The sequence below is a fragment of the Nyctibius grandis genome, chromosome Z (genome assembly GCF_013368605.1).
Source record: "Nyctibius grandis isolate bNycGra1 chromosome Z, bNycGra1.pri, whole genome shotgun sequence".
Classification (NCBI taxonomy): domain Eukaryota; kingdom Metazoa; phylum Chordata; class Aves; order Nyctibiiformes; family Nyctibiidae; genus Nyctibius; species Nyctibius grandis.
This window is the reverse complement of record NC_090695.1, coordinates 98,801,531-98,822,657: the sequence shown is the minus strand read 5'-3', so window position 1 is coordinate 98,822,657 and position 21,127 is coordinate 98,801,531. Positions and strand designations below refer to the sequence as shown.

Genomic DNA, 21,127 nt, shown 5'->3' with positions numbered 1-21,127 from the left:
CAGGCGTTACCTAACGAGCCCCGGGGGGCTGGATGGGGGAACGGGTTACGGGGCGCCTGGGGTGACCGCGTGCTTCTGACCAATAGCAGCGCGCGGGGGGCGGGCCAGTGAGGCGGGCGACCAATGAGAGCTGAGCGAGCCGGCCGCCATCGCCGGCGCCGTGCGGAAGGGCAGGAGAGGGCGCCGGGAGCCGGCTCCCGGCGGGGTGGGCGGGGCCGCCGCCGCCAACGCCCAATGGGAGCCCAGGCCGGGCGCGGCGCGGCCAATGGGAGCGGCCGGAGGGCGGGCGCGCGGCTGAGGCGCGGCGGCGATGGCGGCCATGGCGGGCGGCGGGCCGCGGCGGTGCCGGCGGCTGGAGGTCGAGGCGGCCCGCGCCGTGCTGGGCGCCGCCGACACGCTGCTCTTCGACTGCGATGGCGTGCTGTGGCGGGGCGAGGCGGCGGTGGGCGGCGCGGCCGCGGCGCTGGGCCGGCTGGCGGCGGCGGGCAAGCGCCTCTGCTACGTGACCAACAACAGCAGCCGGACGCGCGCGGCCTACACGGAGAAGCTGCGGCGGTTGGGCTTCCCGCCCGCCGAGCCCCGCCACGTCTTCGGCTCGGCCTACTGCGCCGCCCGCTACCTCCGCCAGGCCCTGCCGCCCGGCGCCGCCGCCTACGTGCTGGGCAGCCCCGCGCTCGCCGCCGAGCTGGAGGCCGTCGGCGTCCCGCACCTGGGGCCAGGCCCCGCCGCCCTGCCCGGCCCCGCGCCCGCCGACTGGGCCCAGGCGCCGCTCGACCCCGCCGTGCGCGCCGTCCTCGTCGGTTTCGACGAGCACTTCAGCTACGCCAAGCTGTGCCAGGCCCTGCGCTACCTCCTGCGCGACGGCCCCGACTGCCTCCTCGTCGGCACCAACCGCGACCACCGCCTCCCGCTCGAGGGCGGCACCGCCATCCCCGGTGCGCGGGGCGGGGGGCGGTTGTGGGTTGTCCGGGCACCTCGGTGCGAGGAGGTGGCCCCGGCCTGTTCAGAGCCGCCCGTGGCGAGTCCCCAGGCTCCGGGGGCCCCCTGGGCTCGGCCCATTGTACCTCGGTGTGGCAGCCTGGGCGCACCCCCCCAAAAGGGGAGAATCTTTGTTGATCTGTTCCTTTACTCAGGGAGTAGCGGTTCCTTTTTGATCTCGGTGTGGGATGGTATTCCAGCCTCCTGGCAGGTTTTATGCACTGCCTCTCTTGGGACTACCCTGTTCCTCTGCCTGTCCCGTCTGTAAAGCTGTGGCGTGTTTCCAAAGCGGTTTGGTACCCACTCGTGTGGATGCTGAGAGTCGTCTGCAGTCTCTAATCAATGTTTTCTATTCTGTCCCTAGGGACTGGCTGCTTGGTGAAAGCTGTGGAGACGGCAGCCCAGCGCGAGGCGTTCATCGTAGGAAAGCCCAACCGGTACATGTTTGATTGCGTGGTGAGCGAGTTCGACATCGATCCCGCTCGTACCATCATGGTGGGAGATCGGCTGGACACAGACATCCTCATGGGCAACAGCTGCGGCCTCACCACCCTGCTGACGCTCACCGGCGTCACCACGCTGGACGAAGTGAAGGGCCACCAGGAGAGCCACTGTCCTGCCAGGCAGAGCCTGGTTCCTGATTACTATGTCGACAGCATAGCTGACCTTCTCCCAGCACTGGGGGATTAATAGAGCAAATGCCTGCAGCCTCTGCAGCGGTACCCCGAGGAGGGCCCCTGTTAATCACCTTGTGACAGTAATGTACTCGCTAAGATACCACCCAGAGTTAGCAGCACTTAGCTTTTTAACCTTTCTGTCCTCTCGATACAATGTTGTTTACATCTCAGTCTTTAAATGCACTTTGAAATGAAGAGGGCATTATGGTGTCACCCTCGTCTTGGGGACTTGGGTTGGTTTTTTTTGTAATTATAGGCAACACATCTATCCAAATGTTCGTGATACTTGATGTCACTTTGTCCTCTAGACTGAGTTAAGCAGAGCTGGTTGATGTGAGGAGGAGAACCCCGCACCTCGCGGTGTGTCCTCGCCTGGACGGGCGGTGGCTCAGTCTGGTTTATTCAGGGAAATGACTCTTGGAGCGTGCGGTAACGTAGCGGCTGTGTGTGGAAACGCTTGCGGTGGCTGGCGGAGGGCGCGCTTGGCCTTGGGTTGATTTCTTTTTCCCCTGGGCAGGGTCCTGTTCAGCAGCACAACCTGCTGCCAGCGCGACGTCGGGTCACAGAAACTGAAATCTGTCGTGTTTAGCCGTGTCAAATCGCACTTGTCACGCAGCTGAGGGTGGTTCCACTCGCAGAACACGAGCGGTGTGTGCTGTGTGTGTCCAAGCGTTGGGTGTATGTGTAAAGTACATGTACATACAAGAGCTACCCCGATCCTAAATACATATCAGAATATATTTAAAATATAAATTTAAGTATAGTATATGATAATATATCTCGTTTCCCAGAAGGGAGGATAAGAGGAATGTACTTCACTGATCACAGTAGGTTTAATTCTCCTAAGCTTTTGCATTTGGTAATGCAGGAGGTCTGTAACCACATAGGACTGTCCCTCACTACTGCTGCTCCCCAGAAATAACCGGATTAGTGCCGAGCTCGTTCTTGTGCTTCCCTCAGCATCAACGTAGCCGCTTGCCTTGGCTTCCGCTGCAGCACCTGCACTAACGCTCAGTCCTCGGGGGATGGAGGTACATGGTACAGCTTTCCACCCAATAATCCTGTGAGGGTCCTGGCTGTGTGTGGTGGTGGCACGTGCTTCCTTTAGGTATCTGAGGTTAATATCTTCCGCCGGTGTCTGGCGTGGGGGCCTGGCACCAGCTGCTTCTCCGCAGAGGAGTGCTTGCTTGCTCAGGTGACGATTTCATTTTGATCTCTGCGTGGGTTTGGGTGATGCACGGCTCAGGCTGCCGGGTAGAGTTTGCACTGGCTGAATCGAAGGCCACAGTTGAAAGCTTTTGCGTTACAGAATTAAGTGAAAATTTATATATGCAAATAACATGCTGTTATTCCATAGATTCCACTATTGGCAGTTGGATTTAAACACTGGCCTTCCTTCGGCTCCCGCTGTTCAGCTGAAGGCTCTAGCAGTATGTCAATGCCATTTCCTTCCACTGAGACACTCAAAAAGAGTAGACTTGCCATGTTGTTTGTACAGCAATAACCAGGCAGTTTGTATTGTCCTTTGGTGTTACCAGAATATTAGCTGGGTCTTGTAAAAGTTTGTAACTGGAGGTCGTGTGAGGAAGCACGGATAACCTCTTCTCTCTTTCTGTCTTCAGCTAGGAGGCTGTGACAGAGAAACACTTGCAGGTAGAACTTTGGCTTTATCTGGGTGACATGGAAATGGACATTAGGGGTAAGGTCTGCAAACGGTGTGTTCTTTCATTCAGTTCCTGTATTTGGTGCTTGTAATTTCTGAATACGTCGAGCAGAGCAGTAAATGCCAGGCGAGGCGTTCAGCCCTGTTCCAGCAGCACACTGTCCCTGCCGAGCACTGATGGCTGTCCAAGGGAACCATTACCTCGATTCACGTATGGTGAAGGTGTCAATCACACGTCAAAACTCTGTATCAGCTTCCAAACGGTTTTTAAACCTCTACTTGAATTGACATTAAACTTGCAAACCTGCTTTCCCCTGGCGTTGGCTTGTTTTGTAGTCCCTTCCCTGTGAGCTTTGGTGCGGCTGCGCTGTGTGGAGGTTCTGGGAGTTAGGGATGTGGTTTGTGTTTATCATCTGTGCTCCTAACATGTATTGGGGAAAGAAATCCAGACCCTGGAGTATATTTCTTTGGTTCAGGCACCCAGAGCTGTGTGGGGCTCTTGGTGTGGGCTGGGATTTGCTGCTACGATGACGGAGGGTGAGTGGGGAGGGGGCTTGCTAGTGCCTCAGTGATGAGAAACTCTAGGATGAGCCACCCTCATGGCTGGGTTTGATCAGTCCTGGGCCATGTTTGATAGGAAAGTGTCTAAAAGCTGTATTTTCCCTCGATAGATCCCACACGAAGGAATTCTGTTGAGCTTTTCCGTTGGGTACGTCTGGCTGGCAGGTCTCAAAAGCACAAAGCTCTCACGGGGGCTCCCGGGGTGCTCAGGAAAACCACGGTCTGGTGACCTGGGGACGCTGTTCCCCGCGGGGTGTTTCTCATTGCAGCACACAGGCCTTAGCACGGGGTTCTGGCGATGACTTTGCAGCAGAGGCCCTTCTCCCTGGGGTCTGGATGAAGCGAGGTCGCGGGTGGAACACGAGCGTGTCTGTGCCGCCGAGGCTCGCAGGGCAGCAGTCTGCAGGATGCACAGTTGGCTTCAGCCCCCGGAGCTCCGGCAGCACAGAGCTCGTGTTGAAATGTAGAAATAACCGATGGCAAGGGCAGGCTGCCACTTTTCTCTATTCATTTTATCTCTTCGTGAGACTTACCCGGTCCCGCTCTTAGGGCTGACACAAAGCCCCCATTGTTGTCCACCTGCCCGCTCCAGCCGGCTCGCAAGGTGAGCAGGAAGAGCGGTGTGAGGCACTGACAGCCCCGGGTTCCCCTTCCCCTCTGCTCTCCCCAGGTGGCAGCTCTCGGGTTTCACCCTCCTGAAGGTCTGAGTGAGGAGCTCCTGGCCGGGGAGCCTTTGGCCACGCCGGGCACGTAGTGACGTCTCACAGATGCACACGTAGGTGTCCCAGGCGCGGCGGGGGCCAGGGATCATGCCCAGCCTGCGTGCTGCCGGGCGGCAGAGCTGAGGAGGAGGATGGAGGGTCGGCACGGCACCGGCACCGCTGCCTCTGCGGTGAGTATCCCCAGCTATCGCAGACAGCCCCTGCTCCACGCTTGCTTGATTCCTCTCCTGAAGGGGCTGAGCTCAGGCCGTTCCCCTGGATCCTGGTGAGGTTTTGTTCATCCCGAACCTCAGCACCCCACAGTTCAGCTCCTTGTAAGGCAGCTGGCAGCTGGGTTTGCTTGTGAGTGCCCGGACTTACACAGCATAAACCCACCAGGGCGGTCAGGGTAGAGATGCCAAAGAACCCGGGATGCGTGTGCCCGTGTGAGCTGCGACCTGCCGAGGGACGGGAGCCGCTGGGGTTCTTTATTCCCACCTTTCCCACCCGAGGGAATTTCGTTACCTGTTGAAACCTGCCCGTTACTGTAGGGCTTGGGCTCTGTTGCGTTTGAATCGATAGGATTTCAGGCAGTTTTAGGGCTCGCTGCTTTTCTGGTGGAATATATCTGGAAGTTACATATTACCAAAAAAGATGGGTAACCACCCTGGAGGCTGGAAGAGCCCCTTGTGTGGCTGTAGCAAATCACACCGTGGGCACTCACCGAATTCCTCTGTGCTTCAGAGGATTGAGAAACAGATTGGTTTTTTAAGTGTGGGCTGTACAGTTGGGACGATCGAAAGCACATTTTTTCTGCTTTGTAAAAATGATTTTACGTGCCATTAAGTTAAATTTAATTGTTTTAATATAAGAATTAAAATTAATTTTAATTTTAGAAGTGCCACATGGCTGCCAAGCTCTTTTGCTTCAAGTAATGGCTTGGTCTGCGTGAAGAACAACTTACCAAGGAAATAAAATACAACCAAATACACAGAGGGGCGAGGAAGCAGGATCACGCCCCGCGGGGCCTGTTTCAAATGCTGATGGTTCTGGGGATTTCTGCTATAAACCAAAATAATTTGCTGCTAAAGCACAGCAGCAGCCCCCGTTTGTGGGAAGTTCCTGCTCCAGCCCTTCCTCGGCGGGTTCGCAGCCTCCAGGAGAGCTCTGGGCTGGGGGAGTGCTGGTCACCGGCGTGTCGGGTCCCAAACCTCATCGCTGGGGGGTAAAAGCGCCGTTATTGCGTGGCACGGTGATTTGTGAGTGGGAAGTGTGTTGTGTGCTGAAGAGGAATAACCGGCAGCAGGGTTAACTTTAACTCCTTCTTCCCTCTTTCGCCTCGGCTCCAGGACGGGAGGCCTGCAGCACACCCCGCACCTCCAGCCAGGACCTTCTGCATCGTCGTGGCCGTCGCCTTGGTTTTGGCAGTTGTCGGCGTCAGCGTCGTGGGGGTTCTCAGCTTCTCCCCCAGCTCTGCCCAGGTACGGGGCCCCCGCCAGGCTGAGGTCGGGGCTGGGTTCGGCCGGTTACCCCGTCGCAGGCAGCAAGCTGAGCAGTGCCGGTCTCACCCCTGCAACGCGCCTGCCAGAAACCGTTGCTTAAATTAGAGGAACTTCAGTTGCATCCTCTGTAAATCCAGCCACGAGCTGGTGTTTTGCTAAGCAGGCGCCATCCAGCGTGGCTGTGGCCTCCGAGGCGACGGGCTGGGGGGCCGGGTCCCAGCCTCCCCCTGTGCGGCGGTGGCAGAGGCTGGCCCGTCCCCTGGCCCCCTCCTCCGGCACCCTGCAGCCCCACGGGGTGCTGCCTTCGGCGTGAGGGGCACCGGCACCTCTCCCCTGCTTCACAGACCTGCCCCCCTCCCCTGGGTCAGTGCTTGCTTCTCTCTGTTGCTGAATTATTCAGACAAGCAACAGGGACCAGCAGAGGGTCTGGGTGGGGATGTGGGTGGGGAGATGCCGCACGCAGCCGCTGAACAGCTGGTGGTCGGTGCTGCCCTCGCTCTCTTTGTGCCCAGGCTGGCTCGCAGCTCGTCCGGCTCACGCTCCAGGGCCAGCAAGACCCGCTGAGGAACCAGACGGCCTTGGTGGACAAGTCCAGGAGCACCGTCACCTACTATGTAACCTCGCAGAGCAACCACACGGCTGTGGTGCTGTATGACAGCAGGAACGTGAGTGTGTTGGGATCCTTACCTGCCCCACGAGCCTGGAAGAGAGCAGGGGAGCCCAGGCCGCTGAGAGAAGAGCTGCTGGGGTGGGAGGAGGAGGTGTAGACCAGGAAAAACATCAACCAGCTACTGTTCAGGTGCCTCTACACCTTTAGTTAGGAAAGATAACCCAGGGCAAAAGGAGGAATGTCCGTTTCTGGGGCTCTTAAGACACCCGTGTCCCCGTAACGGGGCACGATCTGTCTCGCAGGGCTTCGTGTGCTACAAGCCGGCGGAGCAGCGCGCGTGCTACCTGAGGAGGATGGACGCCTGGGACCTGCAGGCCCTGCAGACGGCTCTCAACACGTCTGAGCACACAGTGAGCAGCCGCTGCGGCCGTTCCCGGGGTGGCTGAGCGGGCGTGGGGGATGAGTTGGGCTTTGCACAGAGCCCTGGCTCGCTGAAGGGCCTTTCCTGTGTGGATTTGTGTTCACAGCAGGGACTCTTGTGCACCAGTGTCCCGAGCGTGGCTAAGTGAGGGCATGGGCCCTCCCAGCCGGGGGTGGCAGCGGCAGCCCCTGTTCGGTGCGATTCAGTGCTCGAGGGAGGGCTCTTCTGGCATCCTGTGGAGGAGCAGAGCTCTGCCATGCTGGGCCCAGCTTCCCTATCCCGGCTTTACTATACCCTGTCGTGTGAGAAACGGCGGGGCTGCAGGCTGGGGAAGGGGGATGTGTCCCGCAGCGGTGAATAGCAGGGCTCTCGCAGGACCCGCTCCCACTGGATTCTGTTACCTGCTCAAAAATCTGGGGAACCAAAAACAAAGGGGTTTTGTTAGCAATTCACAGCGGAAAATGCTGGAGTAAATCAGGTATACGGACCCTCTGAACACAATGTCACTGGGTGCACGGGCTGGGGGCAGGTTCTGTTTCAAGAAGACAGAAGCCCTCATTTTTTTGTGCCCCTGCCATCGCTCTCCATTTCCTTGGGGGCTCCTGGGGACTCCTTGTCCCTTGCTGTCCACTCCCACCAAGCTGGGCAGCCTTTAACCCAGAGGAGTGTAGGGACACGCTCCCCTGAGAGCAGGTACCAAAGGGGATGCACGGAGAAGCAAGCACCTGCCAGGCTCTGAGGCTCCTTAATGGAAGTAAAAGAGTTGGGGGTGCTGGGACCCCACGCGGCCATTGAACGGGACCTGGCACTGAGGACCCTCAGCCCAGCCTCGTCCTGTCCCAGCCACCACGGGGCTGAAGGACACCAATTTGTGTCACGCCTGGTGCTGGGGGCTCCAGGGCTGTCGTGGGTCACTGCTCCTCGGGTGCCTCGAGAGCACATCTGCGGGGCTGGAGGGCAGCGCGGGGAGGGACAAAGTGCCTTGGGAGGGATTAACAGGGACGTTTCTTTCAGGCCGATCAGCTGCTGCGCCAGGATAACCAGACCAAGTACTACCGGGAGTTCCTGGGCATCCTGGCCGGCGAAGAGGTGGCCCCCGAGCGCCTGGGGGAGGCTGTCCAGACCCTGTGCGAGGAGACATCCATCTTCTGGGTCAGGAGAGGGGAGGGTAGGTTGTGTGTTTCCCTGTGCAGAGAGGGATGCACGAGGGTTTTTAGTACATCTAAGAGGAGCAGGCTCTGCCAGGCAAATCTGATGTACGTCCTGGGATGGGCTGCCAAGGCCCAGGACAGGGACAGGTGACCCCTAGTCCAAAATCAAACCATTGTTTGGTGATCACTGGGCGCTGGCTCATACCCACAGCCTGCGGTGACCCACGGTGCTGGCTGGGAAAGGTCCGAGCCCCCTTCCCCGGGCAGCACAGGGCAGCCTGCTCGCGTGGCACGACCATAACACAGTCCCCTGCGACACTGGTGGCTTAACTGACAACTGGCTGTTGTCACCTTCATCTTCCCCACAAGCAGCCTGCCAAGCGCTCTCTGTTCTTACTCCAGCTTCAATGAGCAAGGTCATTCCCTGGGGCTTTCCACTTGTTTGGCTCCCCAGGGACTGCAAAGCATTCCTCTCACCCCGCTGCTGTCCTTGCTCACTTGGCAGGTCCGGGGAAGCAGCGGCTGATCTACCTTTGCATCGACATCTGTTTTCCCAGCAACATCTGCGTGTCTATCTGCTTCTATTACCTCCCCGAGTAAGTCCTGCAGATGCCCTCTCGCTGCTCCACGTACTTGAACTGGAGTCCTGAAAAGCCTCTGATTTCAACACGGAAGGTAACAGCTACAACATCCCCCAAACGCTTCCTGATTTCATGCTGTGGGGCAGGAGAGTTTAGAAAAATAACAGGACTCTGCTCAGTACAGACACTTTATTGGCAGCTGTGCTCCAGGGCTGCATCTGGTCCGTAGGTAGTAGGAGATCCAGGCCTAGAGGAGTCACGTGGAGCAGGTAGTGTTGTACAGCTCCATGCCCTGCTCAACTCAAGGCTATTAAACGTGTTGGGGGTGGCTGGCTTTGTGAGAGGGCAGCTCTCCAAGGGAGTCTGTGAAATAGCTTTGAATAAAGGGATTGCAAAAGAAGGACGCAGCTGCCTCTCCTCTCTTTGCTCAGCCTCTCCCACCATTTACAAGGGCTGATTTATTTGGGTTTTTCCCACTTTGGGGTACAAGAACATCACAAAGCTGTCAGAGCTGATGCCACAGGGATTCCTCCAGCTGAACCCTGCCCAGCTCCCCGCAGCAGGACCGTGGCTCCCCCCCATTCCCTTTTGTCCCTACACGTTTCGGTAACGATCTGCTCGGAGCTCAGGCCTGGTCTCACCCCAGGCAGATGCAGCTGCTTCTGCCAGAGCGCGAGCCCTCTCCCTCCGAGGAGGGGACAGTTCCAAGTGCATGTTTCGGGCTCCAGAGAGGCTCTTGCCACTGTAAGACAAGGGCAAACAAGCAGAGCTCCTCTCCTTCCCACATGTGACCGTTATCCCAACACGCTGTCGTTGAAAGCAAGGCAGACGACTGCTTTCTGGTGGCCACTGTACTCCCTCTTGATCTCTCCTGTCTCCACACACAAGAGTCTGGCCAGGTTATCAGAGGAGGCTGGAACAGAAAGTGAAGAGAGAAGTGGGATATATTGCATTACCCTTTAAACCTTGTATTTTTTTATTATTGTAAGAAAGCTTTTCCTCTTGCTTCATTCAGCACCATTATTAGGGCTGCTGATGACAGGTAAGGGAGCTACGCAGAGCAGGAAGCTCACTGCATTTCTGCATTACGAGAGGTTTTAATTATTTCAGAGAGAAGTTACTGTGGGAGTCAGAACCTGTATGCTTTGAAGGGACTATCATGCTGCAAGTACTGCAAGCAGCGTTGCTCCCAGGTGGCATAACCTGCACACATTTAGACACTCCCATTTAAACAGGTGCCCTACTGCAGCACCAGCAAAATGCTTAAGGGAGTTAGTGGGCTGGCTGTGGGTGTGAGGCTGGGTGCTCCCTCCTCGCATGCTGGTGCATGAGGGTTTGGCAATGTCCCAGCTAGAGAAACTGCTACGTCCTGTGCTAGGGCAGGGCCCTGCTGCTGGGGGCCTGGCGTGGCCCATGGTTTGATTTGGGCTGAGGGCAGGAGCCAGCACTGCCTCACCTGTGACGATGTACTGGGAGTCCCCGGAGAACGCACAGTCCCACATCCAGCCCCGAGACGTCTCCCCTGGGTTGTTGCTCTTAATGCTCAGCTCTGTCATCAGAGAGAAGTTTGAAGTCCTCCAGATCTTACACGTCTGATCTGCAGAACACGTAGCCAAGAGCCTGCAAAGAGACATGCGAGGGCAACCTGATTAGTCACGCTGCGTGCCCAAAGGCCTCTCGTTAATGTGGGCCTGGACCAGCAATGGCCTGGAGACCTGCGTTCACTGTCATCAGACTGCTTTACACCTCTGTCATCTGCTTTATGAGATTCCAGCACAACAGACTCGGCGGGGGAGGACACCAAGCTCCCTGCTTTGCTCCAGCAGTTCGACCCCAGCTGTAAGAACAGCTCGTGGCTGCAAAGCTTGTTGAGATCACGGAGCACGAGACCGGGATGCCACTGACAGCAACCCAGTCCCAGCATGTCCCGTGCCTCCTGCCCTGCTCCTCCCTGGGGGACCCGCAGGGCAGCGTGGAGCCAGCATCAGCCAACAGCTGGAGGCACAGCTGGCTCTGCCTGCCTGGAAAGGACTCTCCGTTCCCATCAGAGGTGGGCGAGGGGCTGGCGCACACTCACGTGGAGTCGGGGCTGAACTTGCACTGAAGGGCGTAGCGGTTGTGCGCTGGGATCTTGGTCTTGGGGATCAGCTGGGTCACCTCCTCTCCGATGCCGCCCGTCAGGTTCCACACGTAGCAATTTCCCTGTGGCGAGACGGGGGGATCTGCAGCCGCGCTGGTGGCCGCCCACCCAAGAGCAGCCTGGACTTCCCACACCCCACCCCAGCACAGCAAAGCCCAGACCGGCTGCCTGGGGCCACGGGAGGCACAGCCCAGCGGCTGCCCGAGCACCGTCCATCCCACCCCGCGCTCGAGGCCCTCGGAGCTCACCGAGCTGTTGACAGCTGCCATGTAACTGGCATCGGGGTCGATGTGAACTGAATTCACCGAAACTTCGGGTTCTGGAATCAGCTGCTCGTTGTGGTCGGTCTTCAGGTCCCAGATGTGAATGGCACCGCTCTGATCACCCACAATTAGCTCTGCCTGCAGGAAAACACCAGCCTCGTCCCTCTGAGGAGAATCCCACAGGCAGCGGCCTCAAGCCGATGCCCAGATCGTGCCCGTGTAGCACCACGTGGAGCCTTGCTCTGGTTTTAAGCATCAGGGTCCTGTTCTGCCTAATTATACACCAGCACAGGGTTGTTTCAGAGCCCCAGCAGCCTGCTGCCCGCCCCTGCACGCTGCGAGCAGGGTACTAATCTCACGTTACGCTCTGCAAAAAGGCTGTTTACCTTTACAGAAACTTGCTAATTTTATAAACCCCCGAGCAGACAGCAGCTGCCTGATCTCCAGCACCGCTGCACAGCTACAGCTCCAAACACCACCTGCAGAAGCCAAATGATTTTCAGCACGTCTGAGCAGCAGGCATTGAGATGCCAGTTGGCCAGTGAACAACTGAAGCACTCAGGAGTGTACAGACACCTGAGGAACACGAGCCTAAATGGGTTTTTCTCTCTCTCTCTCTCTCTCCCCCCTTCTCAGGGGAAGGACAAGAGCCAGCTCAAGGGCAGGAGTTCTGGCTCTGAGCCCGTGCTCAGACCAGAAGACAATGCTGGCGGCTCTCCACTCAAACCAGGGCTTTTATCAACAGTCTTGTGCTGTCCATAATTTTAGCAGAATCCCTAGAGGAGATCAGGTCATCGGGCACAGCTAATCCTGTACCTGTGAGCATCAGCGTGTTCCTGAGGAAGACAACCACCGCTCGATATATTTAGCTGACTGTGCAGTGCAGAAGCATCTTCTGCACGTCTCAATCCTCAGCCCCCTCGTAGCAGCTCTAAGTGCAATTGCTAAAACCATCACAGCTTTACCCAGGCTGTGGGAAAGCTCTCCTGGGTAATTGGATCGGCATCGCTGCAGCAGGGGACTGCAGAACGATGAAGCTATCTCAATAAATATTGCCACCGTTGGACTAATTAACGAAATGACACTTAGTGGCAGCGGTGCCACCCTCAAGCTTCCCAGCCCACTCCGTGCCACCAGTCCCACTCCCATCACAGCCCCTTGGTTATGTTCTTGGGACAGAAATGGCCCCGAAGGAGCGTCCCCTCCCACGGGAGCAGGCGGACGGGTGGCCTGGGTGTTGGAAGCCAGCTGCTGCTTGTCCAGCAATGCCACTGAGAGCTCGTGGGTCTGTGCCACCAGGAGGGCCGCCCTCCCCAGCCAGCCCCCAGGTTTTTTGCCACATCTGCCAGCATCAAACACTGCAGCCCCAGAGGAGCCGCAGCAAAGCATGAGCTGGGACGTGGTGGCGGGGCCGGTGCTCACCTGGTTGGGGTGCAGGCAGACACAGTTAATAGGAGCGTTCACCTGGAAAATGCGCTGACACTGGAGGTTACGAGACCTGCAACGACACGGTGAGGAACGAGCACACCCTCAGCTCCCCCGGGGCGCTGCCGGTACCCCCCCTCTGCCCACCTCAGGTCCCAGATCCGGGCCATGCAGTCCTCCCCACCCGTGTACATCCACCGCCCGTCCTCGTGGAAGCCCACCGAGGTGATGTTCTTGCTCACGCCGTCGTAGTTGATGACGGGGTTGGGGTTGTTGGAGTTGAGGTCGTACATGCGGATGTGCTGGTAGCCTGCAGCAACGACCGGGCAGGGGATGACCGACGTCCCCCCCGCCCGTGCCCGGTGCCGCCCGTGCCCGGGGCAGCGGGGTTCGGGCGGGCTCACCTGCGGCAGCGATCATGCTGCGGTCCGGCGTGATCTCCAGGGCGTTCACTTGCTGCAGGCGCCCGTTAAGGTCGGTAAGAACCAGCAGCCGGGACCCGACCGGTGAGACCGGGCGCCCCCAAACCCGCGCTCACGGTGTCGGCGGGGGCGGCGGTGTAAGGATACGGAGTCCTGATGCTGCACGGTGCGGGTGCAGATGCCGCTGTGCGCCTGCCAGAACCGCACCGTGTGGTCGTAGCCCGCCGTGGCCAGGATAACGGGGTCGCTGCCCACCGTGCCCTGCGCCGCGTTCATGGCCCCGCCGCCGGGCCCGCTCAGGCCCCGCCGCCGCCACACGGCCCGCGCAGCGCCGCCGCACCCCGCCCACGCGTGCGCCCCCGTGCCCGCCCGGTGCGCTCGTCCCGCGGCGCGGGGCAGCTCGGCCCCGCCCCCGGTACCGGCCCCCGCCCGCCCCCGGTACCGGCAGCCGCGGAGCGCGCCCGGCGCAGGGGGCACGGCTCGCCCTGCGCATGCGCCACGCCGGCGGGGCCGCTAACTGCGCATGCGCAAGAGCCGGGCGGAGGGCGATACCATGCGCAGGGCGCGGGGGGGTGAGGCGAGACCACGGGGCACGGGTGAGGGGGGAGGAAGCTCGTTCCCAGCGGCGCCGCCAGGGGGCGCAACGCCGAGGGCAGCTGTGCGGCACCGAGCACCGCGGGGGGGGCGGATACCGGGCACACACCGGGCACCGGGCACACACCGGGCACGGCCGGGCCTGCCGGGCCAGCGCGGTGCAGTCCCGGGGCCGGGACCACCCTTTGGGCCGGTGCCGCACCGGCTCCTCGCTGTGCCGGTGTCCCCCGCCGTGCACCGGGGCGTGTGTCACGGTCCCCGCCCTGCCGGTGCCGCCCGCTGTGCACGGCGGGTGGCGGGAGCCGCAGCATCCCTCCTCGCCGGCCGCACCGCCCCGCACCGCCGCGGCACCGGCGCCGCCCGGGCCCTTTAAGAGCGGCGGCGGCGGCTGCGGTCCGTGCCCGCGCCCGCTCCCACTCCCGGCGGTGCCCGCGGCGGCCCCGCACCTGCCGGTAAGGGCTGGGGGAGCCGGGGATGCTCGGGGCCGCAGCGGGGATCGGGATGCAGGGGTGGCCGGGAGGACGCCGGGGTGCCCGGTGCCGCAGGGATGCCCGGGAGGACGCCACGGTGCCCGGTGCCGCAGGGATGCCCGGTGCCGCAGTGGGACCGGGGCCGCAGGGTGCCGTGGGGTGGGGGATGCCCGAGGGGTACCCGGGGCGCGGGGGGACGTGGGGTGTCCCAGGCGTGCGGGGGGTGCCCCGGCAGCGCAGGGGGCTGGGTGGGGTGCGGAAAGGCCCCCCCGTGCCAGGCACCCCGTGCCTGGGTGTGGGGGATGCGGACGGCCTCGGCCTCGGAAGGCTCTGGAAGCGCGTGAGCGGGTACACGTGAGCGTGCACATGAGTGTGCCCGGAGCAGCGTCACCCTTCCCACGGGCGCCCCGCCGTGCGCACCCACGGGAGCGAGGGCTTGGCACGGCAACGGCTGGGGAATGCCGGAGCAGGACGGTGGGCAGCCGGGTGGCACCCAAGCCCTGCGGCAGCACCCAGAACCCTCGCTGCCAGCCCAGGGGCAGCCGGGGGCACTCGGCTCCGTCCTCCTCATGGCCTCGCTATCTCCAAGCTCAGGTTTGGTTTCCTTCTGTTCCCCTCTGCTCCGGGCTCGGGAAGGTAAGTGGGGAGCTGGGGTGGTTTCGGGGAGCTGGGAGCTGTATGGGGGCAGGGGAGGGGGGCGAGAGCCCGGCCCCCTCCTCACACGGAGGCTGCGAGAGCGTTGAGCCAGGCTGGCCTGTTGCGAGGAGCCGCGGGCTCTCCCCAGCCTCCCGGGGACCGTGCCAGCGCCGTCCCCAGAGGGTTGGCAGCAGAAGATGTCGTGTTCATAAATATAGTGGGTGCTAGCAGCCAGATGCCAGGTTAGAGCAGTGGCATCAACCCCCTGAGCCCTCGCTGCGAAGGGACCCCCCAGCACAGGGGCACAGAGCCACGGTGCCCCCGTCACCCCTCGGTGCTGCGCCCCGCTGCCAGCACGCGCCCGTCCCGCCTGCCCTCGCCTGGGCTGTGCCAGCCTGGCAGCCTGTTCCCCAGTTAAATAAGATAACGTATATTAAAAACCCCAAATCTTGGCGAGCTGACAGCGTCTGTCTAAATATTTATCCCTGTTCCCATCAGGCGCTGTGTTCCCATGACAGCGCCATTAGCACTGCGCCTATTTATGGCCTTCCTGGGTGCTGGGCACCCTGTGCCCGGGGACCACTGAGCCCCCCGCTCCCATGTCCCCCCTGTGCCTTCCTGCACGCCCGGTGGAGGTGACCCCCGGGCTGGCAGCCGTCCCCAGCCTGGCACATCCCCGCTGGGCTGTGCTGGAGCTGGGTACCTGTGGGTACCGGGCGATGGGGATGGAGCAGGGATGCTCCAGCTCCCTCCTGCACGTCGCTGCGCTGCCCCACGCCGTGGCCTTGCTGGGGCCTCATGCTCTGGGGACAGCAGGTCCCTCACTGGCTCTGCAGGATGTGCCAGGGGTCCCATCCGCTGTGCCTACCCTGTGCCCCGTGGCAGCTTGCGGGAGGAGCGTGTCGGGAGGGATTAGGGCTGTGTCTAGAAAAAGGGCTAATTCTGAGCCGGAGGCGCGGGGTGGCTCAGCGCCGCTCTCCCCCGGTGCCAAAATCTGCTTTTCAGTTCCCAAATCTGGCGATGCTGAATTTAACCCCAAACTTCGGCGCGTTTGGATGGCAGCTCACCCAAAGGGCTGGTCGCAGCTGCCGTGGCTGCCGGGCTGGGGGGCTGCCCGGGGGGGTCGAGGCGCTGTCCCATTCCTGCCATGCCAGAGTTGGCAAAAAAGGAGAGAAAAGGGCAGAAATGATGGTAACGCTTCTCGTGTGCAACTTCCAGGGGGATTCGTGCCGCCTCCTGCCTGTTGTGCCGCGGGAGATGTGCCGCCCACAGCAGGGTGGCTCTGGGCTCCCGGGGTGGGAGCAGGCATCACCGCCGGTCCCTTGTCACCTGCGGGCGAGGGGGAGCCCCGAGGGGGCTGCAGGAGCCGGGGGACACGGGGTGTGCTTGGCGTCCCCCCCTGCGGTGCTTTCACAGGGGGTTGCGGTGGGGCTGCGGCGGTCGGTGGCTCCCGGGGCTCACGGGAGCGGTGCCCCTGGTTGCGGTGGTGCCCCCGGTCGTGGCGGTGCCCCCAGCGCTGGGCTTTCCGGGGCCTGGCCTGGCTGAGCGTCTCTGGTTGTGTGTCCCATGGTGGATCCAACACGGGTTTAACCAGACCAGCCTCCCCCTGCACCGTGCGGCGTCTGCAGCCCCCGGCAGCGGCAGCACGGGTGATCCCACCCCCGACCCTCTCCCTCCGTCTGCAGGGGCATTGCCTGGCATCCCGGCTGCACCGTGATGCCACCCCACTCGACCACCCCGTGACACAGCCCCCGCCTCGGAGGGGATCCCCGCTGGGGACCTGCCCTGCAGCCGCCGCCTTGTTTGCTCCTGCGCTGGCGGAGCCCAGAGAGGAGGAGGAGGAGGAGGAGGAGGCAAAGGCAGGTCTGGCCGCTGGCCCCCGTGCTGAGGCACCTGAGGTAAGGGGGACCCGGGGTGCCTTTGGGCATGTCCCCGACGGGGATCAGGGTGGTGGGAGGGGTCTCCCCCCCGTCCCCTTTCTCTGGGTCTTGTGCTGCCCTGGTCAGCGGAGCAGCGCGTGGTACGTGGGGCTGCGTGGGGACAGCAGTGCTCGGGGTCCCTCGGGGTGCTGCCACGTGGCCGGACCCCCGTGTGCCCCGCAGAGATGGCCTTCCAGCGGAGCCACAGGCTGAACCTGCTGCGCCTCGTCGTGCTGCTCCTCGTGGCCTTGGCCGGCATCAAGTTCCTCTTCCGCGACAGGTGAGGTGGCAGCAGGAGCTGGGGGGGGCCCCAGCGTGGTCGGGGTCTGCGGGGAGCCCTGGGGTTGTGCCTACATGGGGGCCTGGTGCTGGGGGGCAGCTGGTGCCCCCGTGCCCCACGGCACCCCCAGCCCTGCTCCGCTCCCTGCAGCTTTACCCTGGAGCTGCACAAGCACGTCAGCAAGGACAGCGGGTTCTGGGGGGACGCGGGTGGCACCGGCCAGGACACCGGCCCCCAGAGCCAGGCTCTGGAGATCTCCGTGGCAAAGATAACGGACCCGAGGCAAGAGCCGGGGCAGCAGGTCCCCAGGGACGTCAGTGCCACCGAGATGAGGCTGGTCCACCTGGACCTGAAGGGAGCTGCGCCCAGGGTCTCCTACCTGGAGCAGGTGAGGATGCTCGGGGACAAGGCTTGACCTGCCGCCTGTCCCCACCGTCCCCGGGGACTGCGGTGTCCCCGCCGGCTGAGCCCGCCCTGCCCGCAGGTGTTCCCCCTCCTGTCCCGGCTGGGAGCCAACGGCGTCCTCATCGAGTACGAGGACATGTTCCCCTTCAAGGGGGAGCTGGAGATCCTCAGGTCCCCGTACGCCTACAGGTGAGCGGGGCTGTGCGTGGCCCCGGCAGGTCCCGGTGTGCCAGGGCTGGGTGTGACCCACCGGGGCCGTGCCCGCGATAACCGTGGTCCGAGTGCCAGGCTGTGCCAACGCAGGCCGGCTGCCTGCCCCGCCGGGTCAATATTTGTGTCCCCATAATAAAGTCCACACAGGCGTGGGGCGGCCGGGGCTACACGGGCAGGTGCCGGAGGAGGAGGAGGAGGAGGAGGAGAAGGAGGAGGGAGCGCCTTCACGCTCTGCCCCCTGCCCCGGCACCCCCGGTGAGCCTGTCCCTGCCCTCCCAGCGAGGAGGACATCGAGCGCATCCAGCAGCTGGCCGAGCTCCACAAGCTGGAGGTGGTGCCCCTGGTGCAGACCTTTGGGCACGTGGAGGTAGGGGGTCCTGGTCCTGCTCTTCATCCCGCGTCCCGTTGGCCCGTGGCCTGGACCACCCCCCCCCGACGGCTCCTCCCGCGCAGTTCATCCTCAAGCACGAGAAGTACCAGCACCTGCGGGAGGTCGAGCGCTTCCCCAACAGCTTCAACCCCCACGTCCCCGACACCCTGGCCCTGCTCAAGAGCATCTTGGCGCAGGTGATGGAGAAGCACAGGCGCTCCACCTGGATCCACATCGGCGCGGACGAGGTGGGCGAGGGGCCGCGCAGGGACCCCCGCCCTCGCCCCAGGCGTGCTCCCAGGGGTGCTGAGCGTCCCCATTCCACCCCCAATCCAGGTCTTCCATCTCGGGGAGGGGACGGACTCCAAGAACTGGATGAGCCGCAATAAGGGCGACGTGGGGACCATGTTCCTGAAGCACATCAAGGAGGTGCTGGGCTTCATCGCCACGCAGTACTGGGGGCTGCGGGCGCTCATGTGGGACGACATGCTGAGGAAGATCAGCGTGGGAGCCCTGCAGGGTGAGAGGGTGGGGACGGCAGCGGTGGCACCCGAGCCGGGGGTCTCGGCAGCGCCCGTCCACGTGGCCGCCCTGGCAGGCGTCGTGCCCAGTGCTTGGCAGGACCCTGTGCCCAGCCCCCTGGAGACATGGTGGTGGCACCAGTGCCCATGTCCCCATCCCCACAGAGTCCGGGATAGCAAAGCACGTCTCGCCCGTGGTGTGGTTCTACGCGCCCGACTTCGAGGCTGAGCAGATCGGTAAGGCGTGCCAGGCTCCCGGGGCTGGCAGGGGGGACACCCCCGCCGCTCCCCCCCAGCCCCCCGGGATGATGGCCCCGGTGGCTCGCGCCTGTCCCGCCGCAGGGCCGTTCCTCGCCAAGTACGCCGAGAGCGGCTTCGAGGCGGTGTGGTTCGCCAGCGCCTTCAAGGGCACCACGGGCCCGGCGCAGAGCTGGCCCCCCCTGAGCTACCACCTCAAAAACCACCTGAGCTGGCTGAAGGTGATGCGGGCCCTGCCGCGGCTCGCCCCGCTGCGCTGCCAGGGCATCGTCCTCACCGGCTGGCAGAGGTGAGGGGCGGCGGGACCCCCTGCCCTCCCCGGCGCCGCGCAGCCCCGGTGGCGGCGGCGCGGGAGGCGATGGCGTGGCTGGCCCTGCTCCGCAGGTACGATCACTACTCGGTGCTCTGCGAGCTGCTGCCCGTCGGCATCCCCTCCCTGGCCATCTGCCTGCAGACCCTGGTGAACGGTGAGCACCCCACTGCTGCCCGCTCACCCCCCGTGTCCCCACCCCGCGGGCAGCCACTGCCTGTGGGCAGGGGGGGATGCCAGGGGGGTGGGAGAGCATCAGCTCCCCCACTTTTGGGGGTGCGGTGAAGCCAGGGGTGAGCGCCTGCCGGTGGGGTGGCCTGGGCCCCTCTGCCCCTCTCCTCGCCCTCCCCAGGGGGCTTCACGGAAGAGATGAAGAGGAAGGTCCTGGACACGCTGGGCTTCCAGAGCATGCAGCTGGAGCAGAGCACGTGGTGGGTGGCACAGCTTGGCCGTGGCGGGGGGGCAGCCGTGGCACTGCCACCCCAGTCACATCAGAAGGGATGCGCTGGAGGGGAGCGGGGGGCTGGTTACCCAAATGCCCCGGTCCCAGACCCGCCGGGGGTGAGGGTGGGTGCCCTCCAGCCGTGCAGGGTGCTGGGGTTCACCCAGCCTGGAGCCCTGGCATGGCCAGTGCACCTCACGTGTTTGGGTCTCGCCTCGTCCCCCGTTCCCCAGCGAGGGCCAGGGAGCGTTCCCCGGCGTGGAGATCTACCACATGGTGGAGCAGGTCAACGGGCACCTCAAGGAGAGCGTCCTCAAAGCCCTGGAGGAGGAGAGGTGAGGGGTGGCCGCGGGCTCGGTGGGCTCTTGCCCCACGGCTGGAGCACCAGAGTTTTTGCAGGGGAGGGGACCTGCCTGGCGTGCAGCTCCCCATCCCCGGGTGGCCCCCGCGCCCCTCGTGCCTCCCCAGCGCCATCAAGGGCTGGTTCAGCCCCTACCACCGCAAGCGCCAGTTCGGCAACCCCCGCAACATGGAGACCTTCGGCAGCAAGGTGCTGAAGTACGTGGTGCTGGGGGCCGGGAGCCCCCCGGGTGCCTGTGAGGGGTCCTGGGCTCGGCTCTGGGGTTCCTCACAGGAGGGAGCTGGAGCCCTTGTTGTCCCCCTGCCAGGCTCCACGAGGACTGGGAGAGCTTCGTCCGCGACCTGCGCGCCCACCTGGAGAGGGTCTACTTCCCCGACACGGTGGAGGAGTGGATGGAGGAGAACGTCAACCCTTACCTGGACCAGCTGCGGGACCTGGTGCGGGACTACCGGGCCATCATCCGCCTCAACGCCAGGCCCAAGGCGGCGTAGGGGCTGCAGCCCCCCACCAGCTCCCGCTGCCCCCTTAGGGTGGGCTCCGGGTGCCGCCATCGCGTGTGTGGCGGTGACGGCGTCGCTGCCGTCGGTTTGTGCTGTACAGAGAGCTCCCGCGCGTCCCCCTGCCACAATAAAGTATTTTTGTAGATGCTGCTGGGTGCTGGGGGGGGGGCACGGCTCTGCACCCCGGTGCTGGGGCTGGCGCGGAGGGCCGGGGTCTGTCCTGAGGGACACCGGGCTCACGGGGATGCCCGTGTGCCTCGTGCTGGCCTCGAGGGTGGCCGTGCCCTCCCTGCAGGACAGGGTCCAGCCCGGTGTGGGTGCTGGGTGCTGCATGTGCCTGGGCCAGGGCTGGCACCCAGGACGGGACAGTGCCCGAGGGGGGTGCCAGGCTCCCACCAGCACCCATCCCCGACCCCGTGGCCGCTCTCACGAGCCCCTGATGGCTGGGAGGGGGGCGAGCTGTGCCGAGCCAAGCTGAGCCATCCTCCCAACACTGCTTTCATCTCTTCCTTCCTCTCCTTTAATCCTGCGCCCTCCCAGGCCCGTCCTGCCTCCCGTGCCCGGGCAGGGGCCTCCACTCGTCGTCTGCAGCCGTGGTGGGGGGCTGCGGGTAGACCCCCGTGCGGGGCCAGCCCTCCCACTGCCGCTGGTGCCTCCAGCTCCCCCAAGCACGAGTTCCCACGTGCCTGCTCTGCTCCTCCACGGTGCCCACCCCTGCGGCGGGGGGAGGCGAAGCCAAACCCCCCCCGTGCC

At 63.0% G+C, this 21,127-nt stretch overlaps 4 protein-coding genes across 4 annotated transcripts; 3 read left to right on the top strand and 1 right to left on the bottom strand.

Moving 5' to 3' along the window:
* The first annotated feature begins 310 nt into the window (after positions 1-310).
* On the top strand, positions 311-3,637 carry PGP (phosphoglycolate phosphatase). Its single transcript, XM_068423529.1, has 2 exons — positions 311-935; positions 1,343-3,637. The coding sequence occupies exons 1-2, from the start codon at positions 311-313 to the stop codon at positions 1,666-1,668; spliced, it is 951 nt and encodes a 316-aa protein (XP_068279630.1). The 3' UTR covers positions 1,669-3,637.
* An 82-nt stretch (positions 3,638-3,719) lies between these two features.
* BRICD5 (BRICHOS domain containing 5) lies at positions 3,720-9,245 on the top strand. Its single transcript, XM_068423530.1, has 6 exons — positions 3,720-4,771; positions 5,930-6,061; positions 6,595-6,747; positions 6,995-7,102; positions 8,128-8,281; positions 8,770-9,245. The coding sequence occupies exons 1-6, from the start codon at positions 4,733-4,735 to the stop codon at positions 8,862-8,864; spliced, it is 681 nt and encodes a 226-aa protein (XP_068279631.1). The 5' UTR covers positions 3,720-4,732; the 3' UTR covers positions 8,865-9,245.
* MLST8 (MTOR associated protein, LST8 homolog) lies at positions 9,021-13,441 on the bottom strand. Its single transcript, XM_068423528.1, has 8 exons — positions 13,243-13,441; positions 13,078-13,129; positions 12,821-12,983; positions 12,671-12,746; positions 11,234-11,386; positions 10,923-11,047; positions 10,302-10,465; positions 9,021-9,758 (listed from the first exon to the last, which is right to left on the bottom strand). The coding sequence occupies exons 1-8, from the start codon at positions 13,369-13,371 to the stop codon at positions 9,640-9,642; spliced, it is 981 nt and encodes a 326-aa protein (XP_068279629.1). The 5' UTR covers positions 13,372-13,441; the 3' UTR covers positions 9,021-9,639.
* A 639-nt stretch (positions 13,442-14,080) lies between these two features.
* Positions 14,081-20,519, top strand: LOC137676597 (hexosaminidase D-like). Its single transcript, XM_068423524.1, has 15 exons — positions 14,081-14,141; positions 16,481-16,693; positions 16,898-16,994; positions 17,145-17,382; positions 17,479-17,588; positions 17,892-17,979; positions 18,066-18,230; positions 18,319-18,502; positions 18,669-18,740; positions 18,846-19,050; positions 19,146-19,228; positions 19,424-19,502; positions 19,747-19,848; positions 19,982-20,071; positions 20,182-20,519. The coding sequence occupies exons 3-15, from the start codon at positions 16,900-16,902 to the stop codon at positions 20,363-20,365; spliced, it is 1,695 nt and encodes a 564-aa protein (XP_068279625.1). The 5' UTR covers positions 14,081-14,141; positions 16,481-16,693; positions 16,898-16,899; the 3' UTR covers positions 20,366-20,519.
* The last annotated feature ends 608 nt before the right edge of the window (positions 20,520-21,127 follow it).